Source organism: Salminus brasiliensis, chromosome 1, assembly GCF_030463535.1.
Source record: "Salminus brasiliensis chromosome 1, fSalBra1.hap2, whole genome shotgun sequence".
Lineage (NCBI taxonomy): Eukaryota > Metazoa > Chordata > Actinopteri > Characiformes > Bryconidae > Salminus > Salminus brasiliensis.
Genome location: NC_132878.1, coordinates 36875039 through 36888016, shown reverse-complemented (window position 1 = coordinate 36888016; position 12978 = coordinate 36875039). Strand labels below are relative to the sequence as shown.

The 12978-nt window shown below is 41.7% G+C and overlaps 1 protein-coding gene across 1 annotated transcript in view; it reads left to right on the top strand.

Annotated features, from left to right (window-relative positions):
- Positions 1 to 10403, top strand: part of sh3rf1 (SH3 domain containing ring finger 1) — a 60317-nt gene extending 49914 nt beyond the window's left edge. Inside the window, exons 7-12 of the mRNA XM_072678671.1 lie at positions 772 to 899; positions 1351 to 1521; positions 3119 to 3402; positions 3546 to 3880; positions 5507 to 5871; positions 6514 to 10403. Coding sequence (XP_072534772.1) covers positions 772 to 899; positions 1351 to 1521; positions 3119 to 3402; positions 3546 to 3880; positions 5507 to 5871; positions 6514 to 6682 — 1452 coding nt within the window. The 3' untranslated portion in view covers positions 6683 to 10403. The remainder of the gene's footprint in view (positions 1 to 771; positions 900 to 1350; positions 1522 to 3118; positions 3403 to 3545; positions 3881 to 5506; positions 5872 to 6513) is intronic.
- The last annotated feature ends 2575 nt before the right edge of the window (positions 10404 to 12978 follow it).

Sequence of the window (12978 nt, the reverse complement as noted above, 5' to 3'; positions counted from 1 at the left end):
TAACTGACCCATATTTCGCAAACAAGTCTCTTGCATATAGTTTTATAATTCATGTTGCAAAGCTGATCTTGGGTCTTAATAAGAAGCTAAACATAATTTGACAAATATAGCTCTGTGTGTGGGTGTTGGTATCGTTTTAAAACTGTGTGTGTGCATGTTAACACAACCTTGGGCTCAGTGGTTCAGAAGGGAGTTCTACATGATGTTTTTTTTGTGCTCAGATGATTTCTCTTGCCTGTGGGCAAACCAATCATCTCGTCTCAAGCGCCAGCAGTGAACCGAAACAAACACACACACACACACACACACACACACACACACACACACACACACACACATTCCATCCCAAATGGGAAAAGGACAGTGTGCCATCTGATAGTAAGCTCTCCTTCCCTTCTCAGTGCTTAGTGGAAATGCTCTGGTGCCCTCAGGGCACACACTAATGTCTCCCAGTGATTGATGTGTCTCTAAAGGCGTGTGTGTTTTGTGACTCGGTTGCTTTGCATTTCTCTTTGTTTCGAGTGCATTGTAAGGGTGGCTTTAGAATAAACTGGATGCTTGAGTCATTTGCACACCCTGTAAACATATCAAAGTGGAGCTGTACCTGCAGAGCTGACTAAAGCTACAGATTTCTTCATTTATTAGATGCAAGTGCTCTATCTTGGAATATATATATATATATATATATATATATATATATATATATATATATATATATATATATATTTGTCCTTTTTTGTATTTATTATGTTTCTGTTGTTTCTCTCTCAGGATGCTCTGCCTCCTCCTCCTCCACCTCCCCCACAGTCGTCTACCGTGGGTGCTGCCTCTGCATTGGCCTCCGGACAGAGGCCCTCCCCCTCAGCAAGTGACCAGAGCGGGCGCCAAAGACCGACAGTGTGAGTGTTAAAGCGACGCAGAGAGCCAAGTTCTGTGGATGTTTGCACGCGTGTGGCTATTTTGATGGCTGCGTGTGCTGGTGTGCATGTTTCTCTTGGGTGTGTGTGCGCGGGTTCACCTCTGTCTGACCTCCCTGCTGTTACTGAATGGCAGCTGAGCATGACTGAGCACAGGTTAGAGGTCAGACCCTGAGGGAGAATGCTGCTGTGTCTGGAGTTTTGCACAGAGTCTGGCCCTGAGCCTAACATTTGACCTTTCATTACTTGCCAGACCACAACTCTCACTAGACCAAACACACCTGGTTATTATTAGACACACCTGAATTTGGCTCTGCATGTGGTTGAGTGTGTTCGGGCACGAGATACACTTGAAGCTTTCTAAGTCCGTACAAGAATATTTAAAAATATTTTTGTTTTTGTCCCCTCCCCGTCCGCACCTCTTGGCTCTCAGGTATGTGGCAATGTTCCCATACTCTCCCCGTAAGGAGGACGAGCTAGAGCTAAGGAAAGGCGAGATGTTCCTGGTGTTGGAGCGCTGTCAGGATGGCTGGTTTAAAGGAACGTCCATGCACACCGGCAAGATCGGAGTGTTTCCTGGCAACTACATGAGCCCTGTCAGCAGGTAAAGAACACAATAAAACTAAGACGAGACTATTGGTGTGGTCATTTTTACTGATTCCAATGCCTTTGACATACTATGAACTGGATTGTTAAAATATAACCCCACAAAATATTTTTATTGCCATGTCAGTAAATGTTCCATTAAGGCTTGTGGAGACGGTAGTTTTGATGTATGAAAGGACAACAAAACAAATGTGTGGCCCATGGCCCAAATCAATCTAGTATGTGTCTTGCATGCAAACGGGCAGTGCATCCATGTAAGGTACCCAGCTAGGTAGATGATTAGGGTCAATGATTGAACTTTTCCTACTTGTGACCAGCCAGACCTGTTGCCTGTGAACTTTTATGTGATTACAAAGAATAAATCGAGCAGCCAGTCTTTGAAATTTATACTTAGATTTTCGTCTGAACTTGACTTTGTCAATATTTGTCACTGAAAAAATGCATTGAAATGGAATGCAGGGGAATGTTTAGCACTTAGAATTAGATTCAGGTTTAGCATTTAGATTCAACACTAATAATGTAAATATGCTGGCGTATATTCTTGTATAAGGCCCAATTAATCCTAATAATAGATCTGATCTCATGCCATGTAATATCCATAAGGTAGTCGAAGTTGCTGCGTTTCCTTTTTAGATCATAATGACAGATTATAAGAGATTATAATATCAGATTTTATCAAATAAGTTTGGCCTGACAGATGTCTAAGTGTAATCATGTTTGTTTTGTTTGTTTGTTTTAAAATCAGAATTGGCAGTAAAGTGCCCCACACCCATTATTTAGCAGGCTGTGTACTATTAAATTAGTACTACCAGAGCTCTTTCCTAATATGGTCATTATTACCTCGTTGTTTGCCAAGATCTGATAACATTGCCCTGTCACTCATGCCTAGAACATCACCAGAGATGTCAGAATAGACTTATTTACTTTGCCATTTGCAACCCCTAGGTTGTGAATGGTTGAATATGCTTGATGTTTACATAAGTACAGTTACTTACACTTATGTATACAGAAAAGTCATTTAATTCCCCATTCAGTAGCATCCACACTCCCACTCGCATTCATTCAAACTCTATTAGTAGTCCAAGGCAATATTAGGATGTCCATTCACCAACATGTATGCACTACAAATTCATCACACACTGTAAAGAAGTAAATTCTAGGTTGGATTTGCAGAGTGTGCTTGTGGCAGGTTATGTAGGTACTCTTCATTATGAGCAAGGCCAATTACTTCAGGGCAGTAAACATGCAGTAGCTGTCTCTTTACACACCATTTTTAATGCATCATTTGACTTTTTCAACACTTTCAGCTCACTCGCTAATGAATCCCATATTCCTTAAACATAGTCAATGAAGTATTGACTAGTATACTGTTCTGTGAAATATATTCCCAGAAATATATTTCTCTCTACAAACCAAGGTTAGACTGTTCTTTTATGCCTAAAACATATATAATCAAAACTCCAACCAAGTGAAACTGACTATTTAATAAAAAATAAAAATAAAACATTTTGGGAAAAGCATGGTCGGTGTGGTCAGGTGTTTGGGTGAGTTGTTCTCAGTTTTCTGATATGAAAATTGATTTGTTTGTCTACTAGGACGGCAGCAAGCAGCAGTCAGCCTAAAGTACCCCTAACACTGTGCTCGCAAGCTGGGCGCAACATCACCATCGTTAGCCCCTCCTCTGCCCAGCTCGGACCTTCCCTGGGTGGCATAGATCCCAGCAAGCCCCTCCCAATTTGTACAGGTCCCGCTCCGTCTAGCCCCCTGCCAGCAGCCATTGTGACAGCTGCTCACGTGCCTCCTGGTCAGCATCCTAAAGTGCTGATGCATGTGACTTCGCAGATGACTGTCAATCAAGCTCGGAATGCTGTTAGGACAGGTAAGTTACCACCTGTGAAACACACTAGTCATAAGAAGAGTGCTGGTGGTCTCATTTTCTCTGACATTTTGTTTAATGACTGAATCCAGGCTGACTGTTATTTCCAGGTTAAATGTACAGTGTCTGTTTCATTTTGTCTTAAGGAGTCTGTCACAGTCAAGACCGCCCCACTGCGGCTGTAACACCCATCCAGTCCCAAAATCCCTTGGCTTTTCTGCCTCACTTGGCAGTGTGTCCACAGCAGTCACCTGGCCCTAGCTCTGTTCCCACCTCTAACCCTGCCTCACGAATGGGTGTGGCTATGGGCTGTGCTGCTGCCTCCCTCACCCCACCCAACGTCAGTGCTGCTTCTCTGGAGGTCGATGCCATGAGGCCTGCTGCCATGGTGGCGCTTCCAGTTGCCACCGGTAATGCCAAGCCCATCGGTGCCACAGCAACAAACCAGGTTGCTGCCTGTAGACTGGATAAGGACTGCAAGGTGAGGCAATACAATCACATCCAAAATTGGGAACCTTTGGTTCATTGTTTCACTATAGAATGATCCTCATTCTGCACCAGATCCAGTTTCCAGCACTGCTCATCGAGAGCCCCTGAACATTTCTGTATTACATCAAATTACTGTTGCTGCTAATAAAAACCATTCTAAGTGAAAGACAGTCAGTCTAAGGTCTTTAAGATAAACATGTGAACGTCACAACATAACTTAATTCACCCTGAACTCTTTAACCTGACAACAGCATGTTTGTAAAGCAGGTTGGCTGATGGCAAATGTGACAAATGTTCTAACTGAAGGTTTATTATATTAAATCTGTTATACAAGTAGAGTACTTAAACAGGCTTGAGCTTGATGTTCATCGACGCAACCAGCTGTGCTTTGTATGATCTGCTGCTTAGTGCAGTGCTTCTTCATCTGAGTAGCCATCAGCACAAAAAAAAAGTTTTATTCCTATTAAGATGCTTTAGTAGTTGTGTTTTTAGCAGCCCTCCCAAGATCACAGCTGGACAGCCCTAAAGCAGTGCATCACATGTACACGCTACTCTTTACTGACACTTCTCGTCATAACCGCTCCAGTCTTGGAGACCAGCTTCTGTAAATCCTGAGAAACGTCAGTGCCCTTGTATTGATTTTTGGATGGTTGAGCTGAGTCAGCTTTACAGTGTTGAAATCCTGAATTAATCTGACTTGGGGTTCTCCCAGTAAAACCAAGGCTGTGTTGCTCTATGCTCACACATTTTGTCCATTATTGCTTTATCTGTCATCTGGCACACAGTATACCTTGGAGAACGTTTTGCCCAGTTGCCCAGTTGTTTCTATTTTAGCAAGGGTCTTTTTTGTGCTAGGCTGAAATGAGTTATGTAGCTTCGGCTTACTTGACTGTAGATTGTTATTTGAGGTGGGTAGATCTCTTGGGTAGGTCTCTGATGTAGCATAATGTTATAGTGCCCCATAAATAGCAGATTCACACACTCACAGACTGTTCCAATATTGGATAAGCCATATCTCAGCCTTGAGTGTTATCCAAGAGCCTCCTCCAGGCCAGTGATTTCCCAGGCTGGTACTCTCTGTAAAATCAGTTTAATTCAGTTGGAGGTTCCCTTTTTGTTTTCACTTTTCAGTCTTTGGATCAGAGATGTCTGCATAGCTCACATTTTTCATGAGATTCTGCCTCCTGGGGAACACTGTTGGCACTTATGTGGATTGGAGAATCCAGAGTGGGCCGTCTGGCTGGACTCTCTGGCTGTCGGCACCAGCAGATGGTTTTGAAGAGTTCTAGAAAGGTCTTCCATACACATTTATCCTAACAAAGTCATTTGCACACAGACGAGTCTTCTGTCGGCCCAGCATAGCTCCGGGAATTGAGTTAAAGGATTTTAGAGAGGCCGGGCATTTGTTTCGACACCGAAAAAGAGGCGAGGACAGCTTTAGAGAGATGGATGAAACCTAAAATTGCACAATAAAGGCCTGTGAGACTTGGCACCAGCATGCCTTTCATCCAGAGTCTTTATAGATGTGTGTACCATCCATGCATCTAATTAAATACATGTAAGAATCTGTTTGCGTCAGCATTCGTCACCGTGACTCCAGTTCTCTTACCCTTTCCAGAGAGAGAAGAAAGGGCTGCTGAAACTGCTTTCGAACAAAAAGAAGCTGCGCCCCTCTCCCCCATCCTCCCCAACGCTGGAGGCAGAGCAGGCCGCTACTGCGGACATGACACAGGGCGCCATGGGGCCTGAAATGCCCCTGTCTGCCTCTGCAGTGGCGGCCAGTGGAAGCCAAGGTAGGACTGGGTCCTGCCAAGTGGAGTCCGAGACATCTGTGCCATGTTCTTCATCATCTTCAAACACTGACGCAGCACACCGCAGGAGTGGCTCCCAGGACAACCCTGCCCCCATTGCACCACCACCACGGCAACCATGCTCCTCCCTCCTCTCCATGCAGCATGACGGCCGGCCAATTGTGTGCGAGAGGTACAGTAACTGCAACCTGGTAGTCTTCAGTGGGAAGGGAGAAGTATAGTTTAATGTTGCAATGGAAGATCTACTCTGAAGTTGCCTTTAATTACGATTTCTTTATCTGAAGGTGAAACTAGTATGTCCATTTACTAGGTTTTGGAATAGTTGTGTCTCAAGAGCACCGAATGAAGTGGGCACACTTTTTAAGAATTCAGCTGTATTTTAACTGAGTACAGTGTGTGTGTTTGCTTATGGATATTAACTTATTGGCCAAGAACAGGATTTGGACACTACAAAGTGCAGCTTTGCAGCTCTCTAATTAATTGAATTTAAACACCACTGTATTGTATCCAGTCATGAATTATTGTAATATCATTATACCCATGGCTACACACTGGCTTTTGCACTGTGACTAAATGGCTGGACTTGAACTCAGTACAGTGAGTAAAAGGTGCACATCGCCACCTAGTGTACCAAAGCAGCTGTTCAAAGCTCAAACCTTTGTTGCTAATAGCTGTTAGAAACAGCGTAGCCCAGTAGTCATTTTACTGGAAATGGCTTTTTTTCTAGTTTGTATGTTAAGGTTTTTTTTTGTTTTTTTTTTTTGTTTTTTTGAATACTGGAAACATCTGTGTGCTTTTGGCTCGTCCTGTGCAGGTACCGCGTGGTAGTGTCCTACCCTCCGCAGAGCGAGGCAGAGCTGGAGCTGAAAGAGGGAGACATAGTCTTTGTGCACAAGAAGCGCGAGGACGGCTGGTTCAAAGGAACTCTCCAGAGAAACGGTCGAACGGGCCTCTTTCCTGGCAGCTTCGTCGACAGCATCTGACTTGTGCGGACACGTTTGTCATCAAGCAAAATAACACTACCGAACTCTTCATGTTAGCAGCTGCCACCCTCTGCACTGTGGCTTGGAAAGCACCTGACAAACAAGCGATGGACAGAAGAGAGAAGGACTCTGCATCTAAAAAGCACAAGCACATGGACCTGGTGTTCTCACATCCTGGACCGCAGGCGGCTGTCGCAGTCTCCTGGAGCTGAACAACAGACTTGTATCTCGCACAGAGACCCTCGAAACCAGCCCCCAGTTGGGCCAGTCAGCACATAGTATAAAACCTTTTTATCCTGCGCACACCACAAGTGACAGAGAGCGGGCTTAAGCCTTTAGCCTTTAGCACAGGATTCGGAGCATATTAGAGCTAGGCTTGTGATGATTTGTTAATTTATGTATTTGTAACGTTTTCTGAAAGGTTTAAATGTGTGCCTTGTACTGTCTCTCACTTTATTGTATATAAGCAAACAAAGCTAAACTATGAGCAAAACAGTATGAAGCGAGCAAGGCTGGAAAATATGAATTTAACTTATTTTTTTTTTATTTAGTTATGGTACTGATGGATGGCTGGTGTGGGTGGAGCTATGTGAACTAAAGCAATGTTTAATCGGATGCCCCAGTGCTTGGTCATTGGTGGAGGCTGTTTGATAGCATCGTTCACCCCTTGCTTCAGTAGTACGGATGCCTGTGCTTAGTTACACTACTGTTGATCGTCTTAGAGTTAGATTTCATTTCCCAAGTTACTACTGATTTAAAATGCTGATTGTTTATTAGAATCTAAACGATATATATACACCAATATTGTATTCATCTTCATGTATTCATCTTTCAGTATCATTACAGAACGAATGCTCTCAGTAGACTTGGATTTGATTCCGTCATTGGCATGTATTTACTTCTGTAATACTTGGTTAAGCGTCCTGTTGCCTTTGTATTGGCATCAGTGATGTCTGATAAGGATTACACCAGTGTCTTGAGACAGTTCCTGTCCATTAACCCACAATTCCTTAAACTGGGTGCACATTTCCTGACTGAGAATTAGGATTGAGGTCTGTTGATTTCAAAGTGTTGCTGAACAAATCACTCACACAAACCCTTACAGTCGCCATCCTGGAATGTCGTGTTCTGCTTGGGGATGAAGCACAAAGGTCGAAGGCCAAAATATACAAGTAGACTGTTGTTGTTGATTATTAGGACAAGAAGACGTATAACCATTTTTTTTTTTTTTTACAGAGGACGTTTTATTTTTAAAACTTTTAGATTTTTTTTTAATTAGTTTGTATGGAAATTATTGAATTTTTTTGTAAAACAGAAAAAATGTAGGAGAATTGTCTATTAATTCTTTAGAAGATTAACAAGGAACAAGTCACGAGCTACATATTCGGGTCATTTGTCTATTGAAGTGTAGTTAGGTAAGTTAGAAAGCATCCAAGTTGTGGTGGCTCCTGCATGATGACTGATTGTAGTGGACATTGCTGTACGACGGCACAGGGGGATGATTCTGCTGTAGAATTTATTTTTTTTCTATTCTGTGATATTAGGGGGATAATAGGGTTAATATTTTTAGTTTTTCGTTGCGTAAGGAAAATTAATTGCTCAGCGTGGTGAAATACATTTTATCATTTTATCAATTAATACTAAATATATGCATTTATCATTCTGAAAGTAGGATCGCTGCTGGCTGTTTTTTGTGTCTTTATGCTGATCATGAGAGCACGCCGATACCTGTGCATTTGCTCCCCGTTAAGATGACCTGTTCTTTGCAGTTTTAGCATATTGCACTAATCTCACCCAACAGAGCAGTGCAGTTGACCTATTTCATTAGAATCCCATGCACAAAAGAACGCACAGCCAAGCTGTGTAGTCTTATAGTATTGTTTGATTGCCCAGAGGACAGCAAGGACTGTAGACTGGCAGCCAAGTAATACAAAGAGCATGTATTAGCAAATCCAGAATGGGCTGGTTGAGTGTCCATTGCATTCATTTTGTTCCTCTTGTTGGAAGGCCTGTCTTGTCATGATTTGCTGTCCGTTAGTACTACATGTAAGACTTTAATATAGACTGTTTGTAAGAGTGGTTGGTGGGTGCTGTAGTAGATGACTTGGAGTCGCAGTTTTATTCTTGTTTTATTTGAGAAGCACAAATGTCAAAAAATATATATGTGTATATTCACAAGCCCAAGACATGTCTATAGCACAACTTAAGCATTTTTAAGTGGAGAAGCACTGACGTTTTGGACGCAAATGTTCAAAAATGGTGAGCGTCAATCACTTGACCTTTTTTATATTTTTTTTAACAGTTCATTTAACCCCATAGACCCTGTAATCCACATTTCATTCATAACTACATTACTGTCATTATTATCAACAGTAATCTAACATAGACCCAAGTTGTTGCCAATAACTTTCACAGTAGTTTCTGCATAAGAATTAACAACTGAATAAGTTCATGGGGTTAAAAGTATAAATACACAGTACATATAGAAATGCTTATTTTTGTTTTTGTCACCAAACAGTTTGACTTTGGTTCATTGTGTACAATTAAAATGTAAAGACTGATGAATTTGATGAAGACTGACTGAAAGTAAGTTGATGAGATTATCCTTTTAAAGGGGGCTCAATGTCCAGGTTCATTGCTGTCTTTGTTGGTGACGTAAATCAAAATGTCTTACAAGTCTTACGACCAAAACATATTGTCAAAAGATTCATCCCATCTTTTGCCTCTGGAAACACTGCATGTCTAATTTGCAGTGTTCAGCCATTGGTCATGTAGAACAACAGCAGAGTACATAGCTGGTCCCAGTTAACATTTTATTTTATATTGATGGAACAATTCTGTAGTTTAGGGCTGTACGATGAAAGCGATGCTGAAACTGTTTACAAGCATTCATGTGTGAGAGAGCTAGAGAGAGCATGAGTGTGGTGTGTGGTGTACTGGGGACCTTTGTGAGCTAGTTTACTGGCTAATTGTCTGCCTAATTTGAGATTGGAATGCTAGGAGAGGCTGTAAACGTGGTATAAAACACTGATCACTCCTAGGGGAAGCTCAAGTGCCTATGCTGTGCTATGCTATGCTATGAGTTCACCCTCGGTCATCTTGGCATTCTTTTTGTGCACCTGCTACATTGTTTTTTGTTTTTTTTTTCGTTGGTTCTCTGTGAATTTGCTGTTAACTGTGCATGAACAGCTCTCTCGCCTTCATCACTAACTTTCATGTGCCAAATAAAAATCTTTCAGACATAAGCACTCAAGCACACACAGCTACGTCATTCTCACATCTGGCTCTCAGTGGTGTGTCACTTCCACACAGCTCAGAATTAACTGCTGTGGATCGTCGCATTGTTGTTTTTCAGTACCTAATTTTTTAATAATACTTGTCTAAGCGCGTCCAACAACTGACCAAACTGCTCCAAAGGCATGCTAGCGTATTCACTGTACTGTCATATACCTTGTTGGAGAGAGTTAGTACTAAAGCTGATGTAGTTGGAAACACTCAATTTGCCAAGGTGACTTACTTGATTTTATTTTTCTAATTTTTTTTTTTTTTTTTGTATTGGTTAAAGTTAGATGGTCCATTGTATGTCTGCTAATGGAACTTGGACTTCATATATTTAACACTAAAACAGTGAAAGAACCATTTTTGTAATGTGCATACCAGTAATAAAAGATAATGGTTTCCAAGCGTTGCTTTGCAAGGCTATTTTTCTTTGTTGCTTTGTTGCAGCGGTCACTTTAGCTCCTGTTTTGCCAGGGGATTAATTGTGTGTGTTTGTTACAAACATGCTGTCCACACTAACCACACACGTGTTTCAGAAAACCATGCTCTGCTTTTTGGGTGGTGCACTTGCCTATTTAGTAGCGTTGGTGCTAGTATTTGGAGAGCACAGTTTCGGTCCCTGGTGTTGCCACAGCCGTCTATAGCCAGGAGTTCCATAGAGCATAAATGTTCTCACTCTGGGGAGAGGTAAGGCTATCCTAACCAACTAGACAATCATTTAGCATGATGCTTACCTGCACAGGTGTCTTTTTTTTTATTTTTTTTTTTTAACTCATTTAACACAACTAGCAGTTAGTGTTTTCCAAGTTTGTTCATGTGCCCAGGGATCTGTTTGAGGCATTTTGGAAAGATGTGGTTGGCTGGCTTCATGTGATGAAGTACATAGCTTTCAGCATCCTGGTGTGTTCCCAGTAGTTTTCATTTCTTAGTAAAAAGAGCAGCAAATGAATTGGTTTATAATAGAAGCCAGTGGGGTAATTGCTTCAGCACCTGCTTACTGACTTGTGTGTTTTCTGTTTTTACAGGAAAAGAAGCTGAACACTTCCCTTTTTTGTTCCTTAAAAGGCAATTATGTTGGATTGTATTAACATAAATGGATTTATCAGGGAATTCCGCTGGTTATTTTGCATCATTTAAAGTTTAAGATGTAAAAGCTATTCAGAGTACCCTGATATGAAATGCTCTGTTCTAGACAAACTTACAGAATTAGAGTTGTTCACAGAGGTGGCCTGATATCTGAACGTAATGCTTTTGAAATCATTGCTTTATGGTAACAAATGCAAACAATGGCGGAGACCATTTTCTTTGTTTTTTTATATAGTTACTGTTTTATCAGCATTGCGTGTGTCAAGGAAGCCAGTGTAAGGGTTCACTGGTAGGTTTGGACGGTAAAGAAATTTGGTATATGCATGTTGCAACTTGTTTTGTGAGCCATGCTTTCATTCTCCCCCACTGTACAGATATCCAAGCTGGTAGGTTTCTCTATAGTGAAGCACATCAATCATTTCACATCAACCTGCTTCTAAACCTTTCTGCAGAATTTAGAATTGGTGTTATTTAAGTACTCTAGCTTAATGATCAAAACATTGGTGCTTAGAAGAATAAAACCCATCATAGATATCATGCCTGCTAAAAAGAACCTTAAGCTGTCTGCATCACCCATTTCTGTTTAACATGTGACTGATGTCCCAACAAAAACTCCACAGAGAAGCCAGCCACATTTCACCAAAACACAGAAATTCAGAAATAACAGGAATGATGATAATCTTGAGGTCATGCTGTACTGTATAAAATCGGCGCTGGTGTGCTGATCTGACAGTGCCAGCATCTCCAAGTACAGCAACCTCTGTCGGACTTGTGTATAGAGGATGTGCACATGACATCACAGGTAAAGACAGTCGCTGCGACCAGTCCCAAGAAAAAAAAAAGTGTCAAAAAGACCAAGTGACAGCGTTAGCATTTAGTGTGAATGCCGCTGAACCACAAACAGGAAAGAGCGGTTGGTCAATTGACTGTACAAACAGATTCAGCAGGAATTCTGAGCTATCCTTCTATCGAAGAGAAGAGAAACTAACGGATTGCTGCAATTCACAGAAACAACTGGAATCCAGGCCCTGAAATGTGTAGGAGCTCACTCAGTGGTGAGGTCATACACTTAAAACCGGTGAGGGAAATACAAGCTCACTGTAGCTGTGAATTTATCAACATGCTTAGATCAAGTAAAAGGCAAAGCAAGCAAAAATGGATTAAGCCAGTCTGCTTTCATGGCTGAAAACAGTAGAAAGCACTCCTAAGACCTGTTTAGCTTTATCTTCTAAACAGGTGAGATTTGACCCGCAGTTAGCTGGACGTTCCTGGCTACACATCACTGTACATGGACCATTGGTTCTTTCAGTCATTTCGATGGATTGCTGTTGAGTTGAACTACTTTTAACTTGAGCAGACAATCACTTGTTTTTCGTTCCCGGTTTGGCCAGCCATGTTGCAGAAGGTTTTGCCACTCAGTCGGACTAAAGTGGACATGTACCAGCGGGAACATGACATCAATGCGTATGCTAGCCTTATATTGCTCAAATGCGCGCTACCGAGCTGTTCTAACCGGAGTTCAAAAATGTACTGCTCGACAGGTCCTCACCCTACCTAGCTTGATAACGTAGCTATCCAGCAGAGCGATTTGAACACAAATAAAAGCAGAGAAAAACTAGTTAAATGTCAACTAGCCCTACTATGGAAAGTCATATTTAGGGTCAGTTTCAGACTGATAATTGTTTGGATACATTATGGACTAGTTGGATTCTCATGACATCCACATCTCCTTGGCTATAGTGAACTGCAGTGAGAAGTGTTTCTGGTATAAGGCTGCTGTACAAATTGTGGTCATGTAGTTAAACTGAACTCGGTCACTCTCTGTGACCGTCCGATTTCATACTTCAGTAGATTCTTCTCTCTCCTGAAGGAGTAAAGCCTATTTGGTCTAACTGTGTAAATGTTCTTTGTCTCCACTAGTGTTGAGATGT